The sequence below is a fragment of the Taudactylus pleione genome, unplaced genomic scaffold (genome assembly GCF_031769625.1).
Source record: "Taudactylus pleione unplaced genomic scaffold, aTauple2 ptg000173l, whole genome shotgun sequence".
Classification (NCBI taxonomy): Eukaryota; Metazoa; Chordata; class Amphibia; order Anura; family Myobatrachidae; genus Taudactylus; species Taudactylus pleione.
This window is the reverse complement of record NW_028284575.1, coordinates 1,155,149-1,175,438: the sequence shown is the minus strand read 5'-3', so window position 1 is coordinate 1,175,438 and position 20,290 is coordinate 1,155,149. Positions and strand designations below refer to the sequence as shown.

Here is a 20,290-nt window from a genome sequence, read left to right as displayed (position 1 = left end):
GGTGCCGACCCAGGATATTCTCGAGTCTGTGCCGTTCACACCAGAGTCGGGTCTGCAGTGACCCGGCTCTTCCGGCGTTGCAGTGGACACTTGGAGATGACTGAAGCCGGCCAATTGGGCAGCATGCAGCACGATCAGGGTCATCGTTTATACTGCAGGGTGCCACAGGAACGACCCGTGGCCAACTCTGCAAACATTGGAGTAACTAGGGTATTTGGAGCCCACGGCAAGTTAAAAAACTGAGCGCCCTCCCCCCAAGTGGGCATGGTCACATGCCACAAGGGGCGTGACCACTGTAAAATGGGGGCATGTCAACATGACACACCACCGTTTCTCGCCACTCTGCGAACATTCCTTTCCATATGCACCTTAATACCCCCAGTAGTAGTGCCCCTTATGCAATGTCCCCAATAGCAGTGCCCCTTGTAGTAGTGCCCCCAGTAGTGGTCCCCCCTATGCAGTGCCCCTTATACAGTTCCCCCAGTAGTGGTCCCCCCTCTGCACTGCCCCTTATACAGTTCCCCCAGTAGTGGTCCCCCCTATGCAGTGCCCCTTATACAGTTCCCCCAGTAATAGTCCCCCCCTATGCAGTGCCCCTTATACAGTTCCCCCAGTAGTGGTCCCCCCCCTATGCAGTGTCCCTTATACAGTTCCCCCAATAGTGGTCCCCCCCTATGCAGTGCCCCTTATACAGTTCCCCCAGTAGTGGTCCCCCCTATGCAGTGCCCCTTATACAGTTCCCCCAGTAGTGGTCCCCCCCTATGCAGTGCCCCTTATACAGTTCCCCCAGTAGTGGTCCCCCCCTATGCTGTGCCCCTTATACAGTTCCCCCAGTAGTGGTCCCCCCTATGCAGTGCCCCCAGTAGTGGTCCCCCCTATGCAGTGCCCCTTATACAGTTCCCCCAGTAGTGGTCCCCCCCTATGCAGTGCCCCTTATACAGTTCCCCCAGTAGTGGTCCCCCCTATGCAGTGCCCCTTATACAGTTCCCCCAGTAGTGGTCCCCCCTATGCAGTGCCCCTTATACAGTTCCCCCAGTAGTGGTCCCCCCCTATGCAGTGCCCCTTATACAGTTCCCCCAGTAGTGGTCCCCCCTATGCAGTGCCCCTTATACAGTTCCCCCAGTAGTGGTCCCCCCTATGCAGTGCCCCTTATACAGTTCCCCCAGTAGTGGTCCCCCCTATGCAGTGCCCCTTATACAGTTCCCCCAGTAGTGGTCCCCCCCTATGCAGTGCCCCTTATACAGTTCCCCCAGTAGTGGTCCCCCCCTATGCAGTGCCCCTTATACAGCTCCCCCAGTAGTGGTCCCCCCTATGCAGTGCCCCTTATACAGTTCCCCCAGTAGTGGTCCCCCCTATGCAGTGCCGAACCCACCTAGATACGCCACTGCCTGCAAAGTACCCGAGTTGGATCCATTTACAATGACAAAAATCCCGGGTAGATTGTTAGGTTGGTGTAAAAGGGGTATATGTCTGCTCTGGAATCTCTCCCATCTAGAGTTTCCCCTTAGTTCTGTGGATCAAGTGAAGATTATGTTCCCCCCAGGTCCTAGGACATAATCACTTGATCCTTTTTTTCCCTTGAAAACCTCCCTATTTTTATATTGACCAATTGCACATCGCATCTCTACTATTCTGTCTGTATGTTAAAATGGTATTATTACTAAGGGCCTGATTCAGAGCCGGACGCTCTGAATCAGGGCGTTTTTTTTTTTTGGTGCGTCCTCCTGGACGCTCGCATAGCTGTGGGTTACCACCCACAGCTTATGCGAGCGTCCATGATGCTGGTCACGATGGTCAAGACCATCGCGATCATCGGGCTTGAGACGAGACCCTGCGGTAGGGTCTCGGTAACCGAAAGCCCTGGAGTGATTTTGGCTCTATCAGAGCCAAAATCACTCCCACTGACATCACTAGTGATGTCAGTGGGGCCGGACCCAGACGGTAGGCGTTCCCATGGGAACGCCTCTGTCTGGGCAGCCACGCCCCGGCACGCCCACCAAAGGGGGCGTGCTGTCACTCACCATCGACAGCACGCCCCTTCGGTGCGAGACCCCGAGCGACGGCTTCCACGTCGCTCACTGGGTCTTGCGCATGCACACGACGGAGCAGCCTCCGTCGTGCGCATGCGCATTTGGGTACCATCGACCCGCTTGCGAGCGTCCTGCGCTCGCGAGCGGGTCTGAATGAGACCCTAAGTTCAGTAAATATGCCTCCACACCTGATTCCCAGCAAAACATCCCTGGCAGTGATTGTAGCTGGTGTGCACTATTCACTATTACGGTATGCAATCGGGAAGCCGACTGCCTAAATACCGGTAGCCGGCTTCCCGACTGTCATATCCCGGCAAGGGTGAAATGCCGGGCGTCTAGATGTAGACGCCCGGCATTTCCCCGACGCCAGGAGACCGGCGCCCGGCATCCCGATCGCAGTGATGCCGGGCGCCACGAGCAGACAGTCGCGGGGGGGGAGGGTTAGGTTTAGGGCTCCCAGGGGGAACTTAGGGTTAGGCACCCCCCCGGGAGGGTTAGGGTTTGGCTAGGGGGAGGGAGGGTTAGGCACCCCCGGGGGGGACTTAGGGTTAGGCACCCCCCCCGGGGAACTTAGGTTTAGACAGCGGGGAAGGGGGTGGTTAGGGTTAGGCACTTAGAGGGGGGATTAGGGTTAGGCACTTGGGGGGGAGGTTAGGGTTAGGCACCCCTAAGGAGGGTTATGGTTAGGGCGGTTAGGTTAGGTTAGTAGATACTCACCTATCCACGATCGGGATTTCCAATATACGTGTACTTCCTGATACTTGGAAACAACCTGGTAAAACCCTGTAGGCAGCACGGTGGCATAGTGGTTAGCACTACTATCTCACAGCACTGTGGTCATGAGTTCAATTTACAACCAAGACCCTATTTGCATGGAGTTTGCATGTTCTTCCAATGCTTGTGTGTTTTTTTTTTCCCTAGGTGCTCCGGTTTCCATGTGATAGGGAATATACGCGCAGATTGTACTGATTGATATATTCTCTGTAAAGCGCTGCGTAATATGTGTGCGCTATATAAACAACTGTTAATAAATAAATGCAGTTGCACCTTCTATTGGCAATGCCGGCGTATCAGTAGGCAGCTGCTATTGGTTATGGGCTCAGTCCCCCCAACGCTCTGCCAGTCACTGTCATGGTACAAAGCTGCTGCCCCTCGCTGTCATGACAGTCAGGCCCATTTATCAATGTTTGCAGCTTATTCCCCAAAAACAACCGTTTTCGAGGGGTAACCGCAAATACTTAGTATCTCCCGAATGTATGACGGAGGGACCGCGGCAGATATCTCCGATACCTGCTGTGATCCCTCCATTCCCGCGGGCAGCCGCATCCACCATAGGTTTCTATAGGGGATGCGATGCTGCCAGATTTACCAATATCCGGAATGCGATGTATTCTGGAGATTAGTCTGCTGTAGCCTATGGGCAGCGCTTTGCAGATTTAGGGCCATATTCAATTTGAGGCGAAAAATCAGAGGTCGGACTTTTCGCCATCATCGCCATTTTAGGAGGGGATAAAGTATGGGGCACGTGCCTGCTTATCCCCGCATTCAGTTTGGATCCGGTGACAACGGGACCCGGCGGAAAGGTAAGTATCGAAAAGTGCTGTCAGTTATTGGGGAAATCATCCAGTCACCCCCCAAAAGATGTTCTGACATGGGGGATCACTTTGGGTACCCTCTATTTGGCCTGCTGAAGATAGTTGGGGGTTTTAAATAGCCGCGGCAGGTGCTAGAACTAGTGAAGAATAGCACTTAGTTGTTGTTTTTTGTAAAAATAACTATTCCCATCAAATTTGGGGGACGTGAAAATGGGTGTAAAGCCATTTATTAAGATTCTTCAAAAAATGCACCTGCCGCTACCAGCCGCATTCTAGAAAACACCTAGGAACCCCCCCCCCTCCTGAATCAATTTAGCTAGTTTAAAACTTTGTTCCCCAATATATTTTTTTTCGCCCCCAAGATGAAAGTACATTTTTTGGGGTGTCCTGAGGATGTTTTTTTTTTTTTTCATTTTTTTGACACATAACTTTTAGGGGACACTCCCAGGGGTGCAGGCTATTTTTTTTAAGCCTGCACCCCTAAACCCCAATTCTGCACTTTTTTTCGCCATGTATTACACAGTGAAAACTTATCCCCGTTTTTTAACAATGACTTTTCGCACCGGCAAAAAGTCTTTGAAATTGAATACGGGGATAATTGAAACAGGCGAAAATGACGTAATCGACGATAAATTATCGCCGATAACAGACTTTTCGCCTTTAATTGAATATGGCCCGTAGCTGGCAAAGGGTTACCCCAGAACCCTCCCCGGCAATGGCGGCTGCACGTGTGCGGTCAGTTGGACTGCGCATGCACAGTAGCCCCGGCAGCACTCAGGGCACATCGCAGGGATGGGATCCTTTCGGAGCACCTGTCCCTGTGGGTGCCTGTTCATACATGTCACCGGTAACATTGCATCTTGCAATGCCATCTTGGGCGATAACATTGCGTTCAGTTCGCATTGGAAATGCGATTTTTGCTAAATGCCCCCAGTGTGCCGCATGGCAAAGATGTCACAGCCCTGCGCCATACTCCCAATTGGAAATCATTGGACGCCGCCACTATCTCCCATATCCTCATGTAAGAAATACCGGGGCTGGGGGACTCCTGCGTTTCATTGGCACTCAGCAAGAAACGCCACAATCCACCCAACACATTGGTCGCAGCAGCCTCTGGTACCTGCGCAGGCCCCGTTACATCATTACGCAAATCCACAAACCTGGGTGTCGCAGCTGCGCGTGTGTGTATTGCAGGGGAGCTTTATATCCAGTAACTATCTGTGATTACTGCCAGTGACATGACACATTGATATGAGGAAATAGTGGTTATCATTACAAGCTTCTATATCAGAGTATTATAGACTCATGTCTCCACCATCCCCCTCCCCTCCCGGGGCAGAACTGCTGAATCAGCCAGTCAGTGTAACTCCCATAATAATGTGACTTTTGTCATCACCTGCCCCAGACAGGACCTCAGTCTATACCCAGCGGAGCAGGCTCTGACATGACAGCCATAGGGGTGCAGGTAAGTGGATGTGGGGGGGATGATGTTGGGGGTAACACAGACCCTATAATCAGCTGCTCTCAGATGTCTTCAGAAACTTCACAAAACTTTTCTGAGTCTTCCTGAAGACTTAATACAGAGGGCAGGATGGTGGGATCTGTCTGTCTCCCCCTCCCAGGCTTTGTATATACCCCGGTGGGGGGTGAGGGGGTGTATGTCTATGAGGGCTGGGGGAATTCTCAGCTGGAGCCTAGGACTCCATTACACGGTACGAATATGCAGGCTTAACTCACCCATATGAGAGCTGTAGGGAGCTAGTTATTAATATAAACAGGGGATAGTAACTGCGATGCTCCGGCTGTGGGATGAGCTGTTCCCTATCAGACATGTTTTTGCAGTTTGTTGGGATCTTTTTGGAATCTGCTATTGTTACAAAACTTGTTTTGACAAAACAACAAACTCATCTGATTAGAGTCTGGCTGTGACTCTCTGCCAACTTCTGCATGTGAGGAGCGCGGGCGCCCTCTGCTGTCCGACTCACTAACTGCACCACACCAGTGTCCTAAACATGACAACTAACAATACAATGGGAACACTAAGTTAGGGGTAATTTTGATGTTTTTGGTGGCACTGTAGAGCACAAGGCAGTGTATGGCGGCATGGTATGTCACAGGGGGGTATATGGTGGCATAGTAAATTATATAGCAGTATGTGGTGGCATTGTACATCACATGGCACTATGTGGTGGCATTGTACGTCACATGGCAGTATATGGTGGCATGTAACATTACATATATGGTATATGGTGGTGATGTAAATCACTTGGCAGTATATGGTGGCATTCTACATCACATGGCAGTGTAGGGTGGCACTGTTAAGCACACAGCAGTGTCGGGTGGCATGGAACATTACAGGGCAGTAATGTATATAGTTGTATTGTACATCATATGGTAATATAGAGCATAATGGAGCATTACATAGCAGTATATGGTTGTGCTGTACATCACTTGGCATTGTGCAGTACACAGCAGTGTAGGGTGGCACTGTGCAGTACACAGCAGTGTAGGGTGGCACTGTGCAGTACACAGCAGTATAGGGTGGCATTAAACATCACTGGGTGGTTTCGGATTGGTTACTGCTAGATCCTAGTTGGAGAAAGGACATCTCTTAACGTTGCAACCACGTGACCGCTTTGGCAGCACCGGACTGCTCCAATGTTACCATCCACGTGGGCATAGAGGGGGGAATATATTTTTGTAGCGAGCCACCGTGCCTGAGCGCAGCGAACTCGCGAGGGGACACTTTTGGCCCCCAGTTCAGATCCTTGCCCCTCCCCCTTTGGTCGCGGATCACGTGGGTGTGATGTCAGAGGTCCTTTGCAGCACCCAATTCTATATCTAACCATTTCTGATTGCGCTGTACATCACCTGGCAGTATATGGTGGCATTGTACATCACAGAGCAGTATACGGTGGCACTGTACATCACCGGGCAGTACATGGCGGCATTGTACATCACATGGCGGTGTAGGATGGCACTGTGCAGCACACAGCAATGTAGGGTGGTATGGTACATCACAGAGCAGTATACGGTGGCACTGTACATCACCCGGCAGTATATGGTGGCATTGTACATCACATGGCAGTATATGGTGGCATTGTACATCACATGGCAGTTTAGGGTGGCACTGTGCAGCACACAGCAATGTAGGGTGGTATGGTACATCACAGAGCAGTATATGGTGGCATTGTACATCACATGGCAGTTTAGGGTGGCACTGTGCAGCACACAGCAATGTAGGGTGGTATGGTACATCACAGAGCAGTATATGGTGGCAGTGTACATCACATGGCAGTGTAGGATGGCACAATGCAGCACACAGCAATGTAGGGTGGTATGGTACATCACAGAGCAGTATATGGTGGCACTGTACATCACATGGCAGTATATGGTGGCATTGTACATCACATGGCAGTATATGGTGGCATTGTCCATCACATTGCAGTGTAGGATGGCACTGTGCAACACACAGCAATGTAGGGTGGTATGGTACATCACAGAGCAGTATATGGTGGCACTGTACATCACATGGCAGTGTAGGGTGGCACAGTGCAGCACACAGCAATGTAGGGTGGTATGGTACATCACAGAGCAGTATACGGTGGCACTGTACATCACATGGCAGGTTATGGTGCTAGTATACTAGGATTTGCCTGTGTCCTGGGCATCTACGGGCAGGTCACTTATCACTAATGATTGCTTCGGTTTCTCCTTAGCCGTTTACCATTGATATTGAAGCTTCATCCTTTATGAAAACATTATGCAGCCTTAGTAACCATTTAAAACAATATTAATGGCTGATTCTGGAGCCCCTATAAATATCACCTACTGGCAATACACCTGATCCAGTGGCTCCCCGACAGCGAGGAGGGATCCCCTGGAACACAGCCCTGTGATATTTGACATTTATGCGTAACTTATGGAATTATAGGTGAAATTGTTTTACCATTTTTCATTACAATAAGACCACTAGGGGGCCGGGTCGTGGGTAATAGGAAGCCACTTAGCAGCTCAAATCAGAGACATATCTATGTGAATGTGTCCCATTCCCTTTGCTGAATGATTTCTTCCCCACTGTTGTACTGAGAGAGTACAGATAAACCCTATTTATATGTACAGAGGATCTGAGTTGCACGCTAGGGCAATGTTTTCACAAATGGAGCGATTTTTTTTGCCACTGCGCATGCGTCAAGGTACGTTACCGTAGCCGCACGCTACGAGTCTTTGTTCGCAGTGTGATTGACAGGCAGGGAGTGTTTGGGAGAGGCAATGAGGCGTGTCGGCTTAAAATGCAGACGTGTCTCGACCGTTTTGGTGTCACATCCTGCATCTGCGATCCTGTACGCAGGAAACACAGCCCCGGCGTCTCATTTACGCCGGCCAATCTGAGTTGCCCTAGACTTGCTCAGGAGGTCGATGTTTGCGTGATCTGCATCCGATGCTGCGTATGTGTACGCCATGGCGGACAGCTGCGATGGCTGAAATCGGTGTCTCAGTACAAGTCCGTGCCGCTGTCGCATTACCGTATATTCGCGCATCTTCGTACATCCACAACTGCGGAAGCATTAGCGTAATATCTGAAAAGGTGCCCAGAGCACATACATCTCAAAATGGGACGTAATTAGGGGGCATGTGACCGGAGCCGCCACACAGAGCGCAGGGCACAGTGGGAGGCACCGTCCCTGCCCCACGGCCCATGCTTTTGGCTAGCAGTGTGCCTAGAACAGCACCCTGCAGCCAGTATCGTTGGCAGCAGTGCCACCACTAGCGTCCTTTGGATGCTATAGTCAGGCACCCTACTGCGTGTACAGCTGCCCAGAGCGTCTTCAAGAGGCTCCGGGCACTGTTACATTTCCGAGCGCTGGCAGCCCCGCACCCTATCTGCAAAATCATGATGTCATACACAAAGGGGGTGGAGCTGGCACATGGCGCCGTTAAGCCCTGTTACAACCCTGATCCCAACTCAACTCACTAAGGGGCTTATTTATTATTTATTGGGTTTCATTTCCAAAAACATCAAATTATTTAGCAGTGTTTAGTTCTGATTTATTGGCGCTGTTTACCAATCCTTGCTTGCGCATCAGCCCTTCTGATAAGATGCTGTATCAGCGAAGCACTTTGCCATTGATACATATGTAGAGCGCAACGGGATATGTTGGTGCTATATAGGTAACTTTAATCAATAATTCTTTAGCCGCTAGGTTAATGCAGCCACAAAATACTTCACTTCCTGGCGATCACGACCTTACTGCTGCGCATTCGCAAATGTTAAAGGTCAGTGTTGCCAGAGAGTGACCAACGGCAAATGGCTGAAGACCGGCGCCAAGCCCCGAAAAGCTAAGCTTTATATGACATGACAAGGTTGGTCATTTCACCATCCAGATAGAGATCTGTGGGTTCAGCACTATCCACCGTAAACGTCGGATGATTTAGTGATAATAAATAGCCTCGAGTTTAAAAAATGACCCTTTACTACAGTGAAAACTGCGGTTTCAGTCTGAGTAAGAGTTTTGAAATACGTCCCTAACATGGAATATTCTGACGTATAAGAAAAAAATAAAAAAACACTTCAAGTTTGAGCCTTTTTGGGGGCTATAACAGAAGTGACTTCACTTCCAGCTTGTTTACACCATGAAATAAACAGAACACTTGTGGTTTTATGGGGCCATTAGGTAGAGACTGGAGCAAAGGGTGACATTTATTACCTGACAGGGCAGAGAGCTCAGAAATGATGACAAACACTGATAAGATGGAGTAACAGAGATAGTGACAGCCGCCAGTGGAAAGTCCGGCTGCTCAGCGCTATAAATGCGCTCTCCCCGCGGATACGGACGTTGACAGTGGGCGTCTCAGGACCTCAGCAGACTCGGCAGCTCTCCTGACACGCAGAGGGTTCCCATGCCGCGTAGTAGATCGCAATGGCTTATTTATGCACGCCCATTTAATGGCGATTAAATGCTAAGACACGCCTGCTTTTTTTTTTTTAGGACCACCCTCCTGTTACCTCCCCCAAACGCTGACTACCTGTTACTCACAGTGTGAATGGGTTCTCTGTGCGTGCGGAATCGCAAGGTATGTGCAGTGCGGCGTACATGTATGCGCAATTGCAAACAATCAGCTCGATCTGCACAAAAATCGCTATTACGTCCATCTGCTGTATAAATCAGGCCCTTAGTAACTGCTCATTTGGACGCAGGAATCTACACCAGACGCGTCTGCGGCAAAATATTCATCTGTCTTACAATCAGCCTCTAAGGGGTAAATTTACTAAAGTGAGAGTTTTTAGAAGTGAGTTTTAAAAGTGATGTTGCCCATAGCAACCAATCAGATTCTACTTAACATTTAACTAGCACCTTCTAGAAGATAATAGCTAGAATCTGATTGGTTGCTATAGGCAACATCACTTAAAACTCACTTCTAAAAACTCTCACTTTAGTAAATATACCCCCTAGTGTCACTTTTATATTAGATTTTCTGCACATTTTTTTCCAGCCCTGTTGCGTAGAATAATATTACCCCACCTCCCAGAGAATGTGGGGTATCTAGGAGTTGGGGGCTCCTGGGGTAATTGCATGTAGCTCACAGCTCGCCGAGGTTGTACCAGAACTTTCCTTTTGTTGCCTGGCGGGAAATAAAGGCCACAACAACAATACTTGTAGTTACTGTTTGCTATAAAACTACAGTACTCTGACTGAGGGGAGGGGTAGATTGTATACAAAACCTCTTTTTCCATTAACCATTCATAATGCGGATGAAACATGACTGACTTTCACTAAGAAAACTTTCTCTCCGGGATTAAAGTGTCGGTAATACATCTGAAACCTCCTAATCCTCTTTCCATTTCACTCTCTAAATCTAATCCCAAATATCTGCCAAACCCCCCGGAGGACTGAACAAAACAAAAAGCAAATCCGATGTTCCCAGAACCATAAGATACAAAGTGTCGCTAATCCTGGAACTTGTTGCTGCGCTTGTTACTCTGTTCCGGATAGTGTGGAGGAAAAGGGGTTTCATATTATTGTAAGACATCTCTCACACCCTTATACACTGGGGGCCAGATTCAGCATGGAACGCACGGATGCGGACGCACGCAATCGGAGGATGTTTTTGCTCTGCGCATGCATCGCAGTGCGCGAACCGGCCTAGTGCGATGGAGTATGCGTATGCAGGGAGTCCGCTGCCCCAGGGACAAGTGATTGACAGGAACTGCCGCTTGGGAGTGGTGACGGGGGAGCGGTCGGGCAAACGCAGGCGTGCCTGTGCGTTTGGACAGCGTTTCAGGGGTGTGCATAATTAAGCCCTTTCGGTGGCGGAGGCGGCCTGAGGTCTAGTTACACACAGGAAGTCTCGCTATGTCTGCGGGAGGGTCAGGTCATCCACTATTGTGCGTGTGGGTCCGATGGTTCTCGATGTTACCGATGTTTCCGCTGTCTTGCCAGGTATAGAGGATGCAAGCGTGTAGCCAGCTTTACAGACGGGAAGAAAAGTATTGTCAGTAGTATCACTGCTCAGACTGCTATACTATGGGGAGGTCAGCCCCAGCCTCAGTGTCTGCTCCTCGTTGCTGTGATTGCTGTATAAGGTGATCAGTGCAGGTTATAGGCCTCATTCAGAGTAGTACGCAAACCGGGGCCGCCCCCGTTTTCTGGGAGTTCCGAGGCAAGGGTCTGCGCCTTGTGACGCAGATTTCCTGGCCTCGGCTACACACGTGAGACCGCTATCTGAGTGACTGGAGGGTTGAGCTGGGTACACGCCTTTGCAGTCACTCAGCTGATCGGGTAAACGCTCTCCGATCAGCCGAGTGCTGTACCTCCATCTTGAACCCTTTGCGAAATAGCTCAGTGTGAACGGACTACTCTGGGATCAGGAGGTCGGAACGATAAATATTAATAAGATGCGACCTCCTGATCCCGACTGTTGCAGGTGCAATAAAAGCTGTCTATCGGCTAACGCTCCCGCATCGATACAGCGTACACACCTATAAAATCATCAGCCCGATCACCATTATATCGGGTGAACGAGCCAAGGATTGTATAGCTACTGTATGTACCCAGGTTTACTCGGATATCCAATGGTCTCGCAAGTGATCCGATGGCTGTGTCCTCGGACACAGGTGCAGATCACACCAGCATGCGGGAGGCACCTATTTACACCAGGGGCCTCTTGCTGCATTAGCGTATGTTAGCATTGCTGAGGCGTCCAAGGATGCAGGAGCCCATAGAGTTCATCCTGTCTGCCCCAGCTCATGTAACTATTCTACTTATACTCCAGTGTGGTCTATAATGCAGTGTAGAGATGGTCAGGGGATATTACTGGTCCATAGTGCCTGATTCAGACCCGCTCGCAAGCGCTATGCGTTCACAAGCGGGTCAATGGTGGGGCATTGCGCACGTGCGAGCCCGGAGCGAGTGAGAAATTCACTCGCTCTGGGGCTCGTTACAAACGAGGCAGCTTTCGATGTTGATCGATAGCTCGCCCCGTTTTGTAGGCGGGGAGGGGGGGTGGCTGGACAAATGGAGGTGTTCCTGAAGGAACGCCTGCCATTTGTGAGCGGCCCTACTGACATCACTCGTAATGTCAGTAGTGAGCTTCCTGCTCTACTTGAGCAAGCAGCTCACTGGGGCTTGCGGGAACGAGACCCTACCACAAGGGTCTCGTCGCAAGCCCGATAGTCGCGACCATCACCTGGCCGCTCGCAAAAGCTGTGGGTGGTCACCCACAGCTTAGCGAACAGCCTGGAGGCCGTGTCGCTTTTTGCGAGCACCTCTGAATCAGGCCCATAGTGCAGTGTGGAGATGGTCGGTGGATGATAGTGGTCTATAGTGCAGTGTGGAGATGGTGAGGGGATGTTACTGGTCTATAGTGCAGTGCGGAGATGGTCGGTGGATGTTACTGGTCTATAGTGTAGTGTGGACATTGGTGGTCTATAGTGCAGTGTGGACATGATCAGTGGATGTCAGTGATCTATATAGTGCAGTGTGGAGATGGTCAGTGGATGTTAGTGGTAAATAGTGCAGTGTGGAGATGGTCAGTGGATGTTAGTGGTCTATAGTGCAGTGTGGAGATGGTCGGTGGACATTAGTGGTCTACAGTGCAGTGTGGAGATGGTTGGTGGATGTTAGTGGTCTTTAGTGCAGTGTGGAGATGGTCGATGGATGTTAGTGGTGTGTAGTGCAGTGTGGAGATGGCTGGTGGATGATAGTGGTCTATAGTGCAGTGTGGAGATGGTTGGTGGATGTTAGTGGTCTGTGCCATGGTCAATGGATTTTTGTGGTCTATAGTGCAGTGTGGAGCTTGTCGGTGGATGTTACTGGTCTATATTGCAGTGTGGAGATGGTTGGTGGATGTTAGTGGTCTATAGTGCAGTGTGGAGATGGATGATGGATGTTTGTGGTCTATAGTGCAGTGTGGAGATGGATGGTGGATGTTTGTGGTCTATAGTGCTGTGTGGAGATGGTTGGTGGATGTTAGCAGGGTATAGTGCAGTGTGGAGATGGCTGGTGGACGTTAGTGATCTATAGTGCAGTGTGGAGATGGCTGGTGGATGTTAGTGGTCTATAGTGCAGTGTGGAAATGGCTGGTGGATGTTAGTGGTCTATAGTGCAGTGTGGAGATGGTTGGTGGATGTTAGCAGGGTATAGTGCAGTGTGGAAATGGTCGGTGGATGATAGTGGTCTATAGTGCAGTGTGGAGATGGTGAGTGGATGTTACTGGTCTATAGTGCAGTGCGGAGATGGTCGGTGGATGTTACTGGTCTATAGTGTAGTGTGGACATTGGTGGTCTATAGTGCAGTGTGGACATGATCGGTGGATATCAGTGATCTATATAGTGCAGTGTGGAGATGGTCAGTGGATGTTAGTGGTAAATAGTGCAGTGTGGAGATGGTCAGTGGATGTTAGTGGTCTATAGTGCAGTGTGGAGATGGTCGGTGGACATTGGTGGTCTATAGTGCAGTGTGGACATGATTGGTGGATGTTAGTGTTCTACAGTGCAGTGTGGAGATGGTTGGTGGATGTTAGTGGTCTTTAGTGCAGTGTGGAGATGGTCAATGGATGTTAGTGGTGTGTAGTGCAGTGTGGAGATGGCTGGTGGATGATAGTGGTCTATAGTGCAGTGTGGAGATGGTTGGTGGATGTTAGTGGTCTGTGCCATGGTCAATGGATTTTTGTGGTCTATAGTGCAGTGTGGAGATTGTCGGTGGATGTTACTGGTCTATATTGCAGTGTGGAGATGGTTGGTGGATGTTAGTGGTCTATAGTGCAGTGTGGAGATGGATGGTGGATGTTTGTGGTCTATAGTGCAGTGTGGAGATGGATGGTGGATGTTTGTGGTCTATAGTGCTGTGTGGAGATGGTTGGTGGATGTTAGCAGGGTATAGTGCAGTGTGGAGATGGCTGGTGGATGTTAGTGATCTATAGTGCAGTGTGGAGATGGCTGGTGGATGTTAGTGGTCTATGGTGCAGTGTGGAGATGGTAGGTGGATGTTAGCAGGGTATAGTGCAGTGTGGAGATGGTTGGTGGATGTTAGCAGGGTATAGTGCAGTGTGGAGATGGTTGGTGGATGATAGCAGGGTATAGTGCAGTGTGGAGATGGCTGGTGGATGTTAGTGGTCTATAGTGCAGTGTGGAGATAGCTGGTGAATATTAGCAGCCTATAGTGCAGTGTGGAGATGGTGGGTTGATGTTAGCAGGGTATAGTGCAGTGTGGAGATGGTGGGTGGATATTAGTGATCTATAGTGCAGTGTGGAGATGGTGGGTGGATGTTAGCAGGGACTGTATAGTGCAGTGTGGAGATGGTGGGTGGATGTTAGCAGGGACTGTATAGTGCAGTGTTGAGATGGTCGGTGGATGTTAGTGGTCTATAGTGCAGTGTGGAGATGGTGGGTGGATGTTAGCAGGGACTGTATAGTGCAGTGTGGAGATGGTCGGTGGATGTTAGCAGGGTATAGTGCAGTGTGGAGATGGTCGGTGGATGTTAGCAGGGTATAGTGCAGTGAGGAGATGGTCGGTGGATGTTAGCAGGGTATAGTGCAGTGTGGAGATGGATGGTGGATGTTAGTGGTCTATAGTGCAGTGTGGAGATGGTTGGTGGATGTTAGTGGTCTATAGTGCAGTGTGGAGATGGTGGGTGGATGTTAGCAGGGACTGTATAGTGCATTGTGGAGATGGTCGGTGGATGTTAGTGATCTATAGTGCAGTGTGGAGATGGTGGTTGGATGTTAGTGGTCTATAGTGCAGTGTGGAGATGGTCAGTGGATGTTAGTGGTCTATAGTGCAGTGTGGAGATGGTGGGTGGATGTTAGCAGGGACTGTATAGTGCAGTGTGGAGATGGTCGGTGGATGTTAGTGATCTATAGTGCAGTGTGGAGATGGTGGGTGGAAGTTAGCAGCGTATAGTGCAATGTGGAGATGGTCGGTGGATGTTAGCAGGGTATAGTGCAGTGTGGAGATGGTCGGTGGATGTTAGCAGGGTATAGTGCAGTGTGGAGATGGTCGGTGGATGTTAGTGGTCTATAGTGCAGTATGGAGATGGCTGGTGGATGTTAGTGGTCTATAGTGCAGTGTGGAGATGGTGGGTGGATGTTAGCAGGGTATAGTGCAGTGTGGAGATGGTCGGTGGATGTTAGCAGGGTATAGTGCAGTGTGGAGATGGTTGGTGGATGTTAGCAGGGTATAGTGCAGTGTGGAGATGGCTGGTGGATGTTAGTGGTCTGTAGTGCAGTGTGGAGATGGCTGGTGAATATTAGCAGCCTATAGTGCAGTGTGGAGATGGTGGGTGGATGTTAGCAGGGTATAGTGCAGTGTGGAGATGGTGGGTGGATGTTAGTAGGGACTGTATAGTGCAGTGTGGAGATGGTGGGTGGATGTTAGCAGGGACTGTATAGTGCAGTGTGGAGATGGTCGGTGGATGTTAGTGATCTATAGTGCAGTGTGGAGATGGTGGGTGGATGTTAGCAGGGTATAGTGCAGTGTGGAGATGGTCGGTGGATGTTAGCAGGGTATAGTGCAGTGTGGAGATGGTCGGTGGATGTTAGTGGTCTATAGTGCAGTGTGGAGATGGCTGGTGGATGTTAGTGGTCTATAGTGCAGTGTGGAGATGGTGGGTGGATGTTAGCAGGGTATAGCGCAGTGTGGAGATGGTCGGTGGATGTTAGCAGGGTATAGTGCAGTTTGGAGTTGGTCGGTGGATGTTAGCAGGGTATAGTGCAGTGTGGAGATGGCTGGTGGATGTTAACAGTCTATAGTGCAGTGTGGAGATGGCTGGTGAATATTAGCAGGGTATAGTGCAGTGTGGAGATGGATGGTGGATGTTAGCAGGGTTTAGTGCAGTGCGGAGATGGCTGGTGGATGTTAGTGGTTTATAGTGCAGTGTGGAGATGGCTGGTGAATATAAGCAGCCTATAGTGCAGTGTGGAGATGGTGGGTGGATGTTAGCAGTTTATAGTGCAGTGTGGAGATGGTGGGTGGATATTAGTGATCTATAGTGCAGTGTGGAGATGGTGGGTGGATGTTAGCAGGGACTGTATAGTGCAGTGTGGAGATGGTGGGTGGATGTTAGCAGGGACTGTATAGTGCAGTGTGGAGATGGTCGGTGGATGTTAGCAGGGTATAGTGCAGTGTGGAGATGGTCGGTGGATGTTAGCAGGGTATAGTGTAGTGTGGAGATGGTCGGTGGATGTTAGCAGGGTATAGTGCAGTGTGGAGATTGTCGGTGGATGTTAGCAGGGTATAGTGCAGTTTGGAGATGGTCGGTGGATGTTAGCAGGGTATAGTGCAGTGTGGAGATGGTCGGTGGATGTTAGTGGTCTATAGTGCAGTGTGGAGATGGTGGGTGGATGTTAGCAGGGACTGTATAGTGCAGTGTGGAGATGGTGGGTGGATGTTAGCAGGAACTGTATAGTGCAGTGTGGAGATGGTCGGTGGATGTTAGTTATCTATAATGCAGTGTGGAGATGGTGGGTGGATGTTAGCAGGGTATAGTGCAGTGTGGAGATGTCGGTGGATGTTAGCAGGGTATAGTGCAGTATGGAGATGGTCGGTGGATGTTAGTGCTCTATAGTGCAGTGTGGAGATGGCTGGTGGATGTTAGTGGTCTATAGTGCTGTGTGGAGATGGCTGGTGGATGTTAACAGTCTATAGTGCAGTGTGGAGATGGTTGGTGAATATTAGCAGCCTATAGTGCAGTGTGGAGATGGTCGGTGGATGTTAGCAGGGTATAGTGCAGTGTGGAGATGGTCGGTGGATGTTAGCAGGGTATAGTGCAGTGTGGAGATGGTGGGTGGATATTAGTGATCTATAGTGCAGTGTGGAGATGGTGGGTGGATGTTAGTAGGGACTGTATAGCGCAGTGTGGAGATGGTGGGTGGATGTTAGCAGGGACTGTATAGTGCAGTGTGGAGATGGTCGGTGGATGTTAGCAGGGTATAGTGCAGTGTGGAGATGGTCGGTGGATGTTAGCAGGGTATAGTGCAGTGTGGAGTTGGTCGGTGGATGTTAGCAGGGTATAGTGCAGTGTGGAGATGGATGGTGGATGTTAGTGGTCTATAGTGCAGTGTGGAGATGGTGGGTGGATGTTAGCAGGGACTGTATAGTGCAGTGTGGAGATGGTTGGTGGATGTTAGCAGGGACTGTATAGTGCAGTGTGGAGATGGTCGGTGGATGTTAGCAGGGTATAGTGCAGTGTGGAGATGGTTGGTGGATGTTAGCAGGGTATAGTGCAGTGTGGAGATGGTCGGTGGATGTTAGCGGTCTATAGTGCAGTGTGGAGATGGTCGGTGGATGTTTGCAGGGTATAGTGCAGTGTGGAGATGGTCGGTGGATGTTTGTGGTCTATAGTGTAGTGTGGATATGGTCGGTGGATGTTTGTGGTCTATAGTGTAGTGTGGAGATGGTTGGTGGATGTTAGCAGGGTATAGTGCAGTGTGGAGATGGTTGGTGGATGTTAGCAGGGTATAGTGCAGTGTGGAGATAGTCGGTGGATGTTTGTGGTCTATAGTGTAGTGTGGAGATGGTTGGTGGATGTTAGCAGGGTATAGTGCAGTGTGGAGATGGTTGGTGGATGTTAGCAGGGTATAGTGCAGTGTGGAGATAGTCGGTGGATGTTTGTGGTCTATAGTGTAGTGTGGAGATGGTTGGTGGATGTTAGCAGGGTATAGTGCAGTGTGGAGATGGTTGGTGGATGTTAGCAGGGTATAGTGCAGTGTGGAGATAGTTGGTGGATGTTTGTGGTCTATAGTGTAGTGTGGAGATGGTTGGTGGATGTTAGCAGGGTATAGTGCAATGTGGAGATGGTTGGTGGATGTTAGCAGGGTATAGTGCATTGTGGAGATAGTCGATGGATGTTAGCAGTCTATAGTGCAGTGTGGAGAGTGCTGGGGTATGTTAGTGGTTTATAGTACAGTGAGAGAATTGTCAGTGGGCATTAGTGGTCTATATTTCAGTGTGGAGAGGGCTGGGGGATGTTAGTGGTCTACATGCAGTTTAGAGAGGGTTGGGATATTATTTGTCTGTTGTACAGTGTGGTCATGGCAGTGGGGGTAATTTAGTATTATGGGTAGTTGACTCTGGTATATTGCAGTATCGTAACCTTATTGTATTATGGTACATTGTTGTGATGAAGCCTATTATCCTGCACATATGTTCATACTGAGGGCCTGATTCAGAGCCAGACGCTCTGACCAGAGCGCTCGCTCTGAATCAGGGCCCTCCTACCTAAACTTGGAGCGGCCTCCTGGCCGCTCGCATAGCTGTGGGTGACCACCCACAGCATATGCGAGCGGCCAAAAAGATGGTCACGATGGTCAAGACCTTCGCGACCATCGGGCTTGCGACGAGACCCTGCGGTAGGGTCTCGGTGACCGCAAGCCCTGGAGTGATTTGGCTCTCTCAGAGCCAAAATCACTCCCACTGACATCACTAGTGATGTCAGTGGGGCCGGGACCCAGATGGTAGGCGTTCCCATGGGAACGCCTCCGTCTGGCAGCCACGCCCCCGGCACGCCCACCAATGGGGGGTGCTGTCAATCAACATCGACAGCACACCCCCTTTGGTGCGAGACCCATAACGACGGCTACCCCGTCGTTATTCGGGTCTCGCGCATGCTAGTGCTCGCGAGCGGGTCTGAATCAGGCCCTGAGTCCATTATGATTTTCTCTCTTATGTAACAAGTGAAACTCTCAGCAGAACTGATCCATGTACTTTTCTGTGTTGTTCAGAATTCCAGCTAAAACTATGACTTTTTTTTCCCCCCCAGCAGCTGCAGAAGACCATGAGGCCCCAGCTGAGGTCTCGGATATTCTTTGAGACATTCCTGCGCGTCATGATCACACTTAGCGCCGGGACAGCCATAGTCCTGTCATCGATCTCTGTGTGTGATGGTCAGTGGCTCTCCTCTCCCGGGGAACAACTGTTCGGAGTGTGGGACACGTGCAGGAAGGATGCGGAGCCACAGTGCAGCCTGGAGTTGGCCAAGCTCAGCAGAATGATGTTCGTGGTCCGCACAACAGTAACGTTAGCTGTTGTCCTGGCAATCTTTGGACTTGAGTTGCTGATGGTGTCCCAGCTTTGCGACGATGGTCATTCCCGCAAGAAGTGGAACATGGGTTCTGTGTTGCTTCTAGTTTCATTCTTCCTCTCCGCTTCAGGGACCCTGACCTATGTCATTTACTTGAGCACCTATGCCATCCATAGCTCTTTCACATTGATCTTCTGGTGCCAGTTCCTAGGAGTTTTCCTCTTCTTCCTGAATGGGTCCAGTGGACTTTACTTCAACCATCTAGTTGCATGAGCTCTGCAAATTCTCTGCCGTTCGGTGAGGACACGGGTCACTGAGGATACATCACGCTAAGATAGAGGAGCTTTACATCTCACCTGATATGGAGAACATGTTATGTTCACACTGAGTGCCGTTAAGAAGACCTGGCCTGTTATAGAACATTATATATACGTATTCTAAAATAACTTTTTAGTAGAGATTTGAAGAATCCACGCATTCCTATTTGGCCAGTAATATACAGAACAAAATAAATTTCATAGAACTTGGATACATTTTATGGTTCAAGGTTGATAATAGAATCCAACTGAAGAGTCCATATCACTCCATGAACTTCAGCTTAACGTAATGCTACGTCCTGCAAGAGACCAACAGTTGTCGGAAGAAGTTGAATACTGTCAGCGCAAAAGCCAATTTACTCAATGGTTTGACTCAAGCCGATATAGTTCTGACAAGGACTGAACATTCTGTCCTGAATATTTTACCATTGCTAACCATTGTTAACTTGTGTATGTAGTGTGATTGTGTTTACAGAGGTAGAATAATGTATACGGGATTGTATTAATAAGGAGTGATAAGGGGCAAGTGTTAGGTCTGCAGCTGGTGCTTGGGTGGCATTTAAATCATGAAGATATAAAACTTGACCCAAACTCTTTCTGCAGCCTCAGTATTTACTGTCACCGGTGGTTTCCAGCTGGAAAATGAAGATAAACCTGTTCATTGTTTTAAATGTGACATTGTACATGGTATAAAGCACTCCCTACTGTAAATGGTATTGGTATTAGAAGTCACCAAGGACATTTCTGAGCATGTAAAAGCTTGAGGCTCTTGGCCGGTCGTAGAAACCCGCGTTGTGCATTATCCCGGCAAAGGAGGCGTGTAGAACCG

At 49.7% G+C, this 20,290-nt stretch overlaps 1 protein-coding gene across 3 annotated transcripts; it reads left to right on the top strand.

The window, feature by feature from the left end:
• The first annotated feature begins 4,963 nt into the window (after nucleotides 1-4,963).
• Nucleotides 4,964-20,057, top strand: TMEM37 (transmembrane protein 37). Of its 3 annotated transcripts, XM_088475538.1 has the most exons (3): nucleotides 4,964-5,090; nucleotides 9,616-9,700; nucleotides 18,884-20,057. In XM_088475538.1, exons 2-3 carry the CDS (start codon nucleotides 9,671-9,673, stop codon nucleotides 19,415-19,417), a joined length of 564 nt encoding a protein of 187 aa, XP_088331664.1. In that variant the 5' UTR covers nucleotides 4,964-5,090; nucleotides 9,616-9,670; the 3' UTR covers nucleotides 19,418-20,057. The 3 variants fall into 3 exon arrangements, with proteins under 3 accessions (XP_088331664.1, XP_088331667.1, XP_088331665.1); XM_088475541.1 differs by lacking the exon at nucleotides 9,616-9,700 and having other exon boundaries at nucleotides 18,887-20,057; XM_088475539.1 differs by lacking the exon at nucleotides 9,616-9,700 and having other exon boundaries at nucleotides 4,965-5,090.
• Nucleotides 20,058-20,290: the final 233 nt, after the last annotated feature.

Bases quoted from the DNA above. Each gene is read 5' to 3' on its own strand.
- TMEM37 (XM_088475538.1), top strand. From the start codon at position 9,671: ATGGGTTCTCTGTGCGTGCGGAATCGCAAG. The intron at 9,701-18,883 runs GTATGTGCAGTG...TTTCCCCCCCAG, and splicing joins TGTGCGTGCGGAATCGCAAG to CAGCTGCAGAAGACCATGAG.